This window comes from Rhineura floridana, chromosome 11, assembly GCF_030035675.1.
Source record: "Rhineura floridana isolate rRhiFlo1 chromosome 11, rRhiFlo1.hap2, whole genome shotgun sequence".
Taxonomy (NCBI): Eukaryota; Metazoa; Chordata; class Lepidosauria; order Squamata; family Rhineuridae; genus Rhineura; species Rhineura floridana.
In genome coordinates this window covers 34,149,943-34,151,879 of record NC_084490.1, presented here as the reverse complement: position 1 = coordinate 34,151,879, position 1,937 = coordinate 34,149,943, and the positions used below count along the sequence as shown (strand labels likewise).

General features: G+C 38.5%; 1 protein-coding gene across 1 annotated transcript; it reads right to left on the bottom strand.

The window, feature by feature from the left end:
• Positions 1 to 228: 228 nt before the first annotated feature.
• On the bottom strand, positions 229 to 1,161 carry LOC133367871 (olfactory receptor 8S1-like). Its single transcript, XM_061591960.1, has one exon. The coding sequence runs from the start codon at positions 1,159 to 1,161 to the stop codon at positions 229 to 231; it is 933 nt and encodes a 310-aa protein (XP_061447944.1).
• Positions 1,162 to 1,937: the final 776 nt, after the last annotated feature.

Here is a 1,937-nt window from a genome sequence, read left to right as displayed (position 1 = left end):
ATTTTTCTGCCCTGAAAGTAAATTTTATCCAGTCCTTTATTCCTTTTTATTTTCTTTGACCAAATCTTATATCACCTCTCTGTTTTTCAGGGTCTACCTCGTTAAGAGAAGTAAGACATTTTGAAAATTAGCATCAGCTCTCCTTTTTTGCCCTTAAGATGGTGATTATCTATACAACCTTAACATCATAACTTATTGTACAGTACATTTTTCTAGAGAATAGAGCCTTTATTTAAAAAACTTACACTTTCCAAACATTTTTGCCAGAGCATTTTGGATATCCTTGTTTTTCAAGCTGTAAATGATAGGGTTTAACATGGGAGTTAATATACTATACTGGATAGATACCACTTTGTCCAGATAGATGAGAGATTCTAAACTTGGCTTCATATAGCGGAAACAAGCTGCAATATAAAATAATCCCACCACAATGATGTGGGAGCTACAAGTAGAGAAGGCTTTACGCCTGCCTTCCGCCGAGCGAATCTTCAAGATGGTGGCAATGATGTAAGTGTATGAGATGAGTGTGAAGAGGAAGGGGCTGAAACCAAAGACCACCACAGATATAAGAAGAACAATGTAATTGGTCAGAGTCTGAGTGCAAGACAAGGCCAAGACTGAAGGAAGCTCACAGCTGTAGTTGTCAATAATATTGCTTTTGCAGAAATGCAAATTTAACAAAGGCAGTGCATTCACTAATGAATACAAGAAACCCATAGCCCAGGCTCCACTCACGAGATTTCTGCAAATTTCTTTTTTCATGATTGTGGTATAATGTAATGGGTCACATATAGCCATGTATCGGTCGTAAGCCATTGCTGCGAGGATGAATACTTCCGCACCAGCCACCTGGAAAGCCAGAAGACTCTGTGCCATGCATCCTTCCAAGGAAATTGTTTTCTGTTTTCCTATGATGTTTTCCAACATCTTGGGAACAATAACAGATGAATAGCAAATGTCAACAAAAGCTAAATGACTGAGAAAGAAGGACATGGGGTTCTGAAGGTTAGAGTCAGTCCTGGTCACCAGTATGATTGCTGAGTTTACTAATAGTGTTACGGAAAAAATCATCAGGAACAACAAGAAGAAAATCACTTGTAGGTGTGGATCTCTGGAGAGTCCCAAAAGTATAAACTCTGTTATTACAGTTTGATTTTCCATCTCAAAAAATTCAACAACCCTAATATCTGTACAAATGGAAAACAAATAGAATTTGTTTACTATGCAGTAAATTCTGAGCAATGGCTAATAAAAGCATCAATGTAGGAAATCCTGTCTGCAATTGTAACCCAACTTACCTGAGACTAAGCTCTATTGATTCAATAGGACTTATTTCTGGGTAGCGTTGGTGAGGACTGAACTGTAATAAAGTGAAAGATGGCTGAATGATAGGCAAGGTGTTTACTCATGAAATAATTGCTCCTGTAGATATTTCACATCTGCAACCCCACACTCACATTGACAAGACACTGCACAAAAATAATCTTGATGTACTCATATTTATAAGCACATCAAAACTACTGGAATTTTGGGGGAGAGTATCAATTGACATGCTAATATATAATGGTGAGTGGGGGATAAATCAAGTGAACTTAAGTAAGGGAAAGCAAATTGTGTGCACAAAACATTATGCAAAATGTAGGGTCCCAAGTTCACCTCTCTTCTTCTCTCGGCAGGGCAGGGTGAGACTCCTGTGTGAAAACCTGGAGAGCCACGGCCAGTCACTGTAGACAATACGGAGCCTGGTGGGCCAACCATCTAATTCAGTATAAGGCAGTTTCCTATGTTCCTAATTCTGGTTGTTTAATTTGATTTCTTTTTTCACTGTGCAAGACATGGGAGTCTTGAAGACAATAATGAGCATTTCCTTACATGGATATCTTGTCCTGGTTACTCTCTATTTGTTTCAGCCTCAAACATGCAATCCACTGAATGAA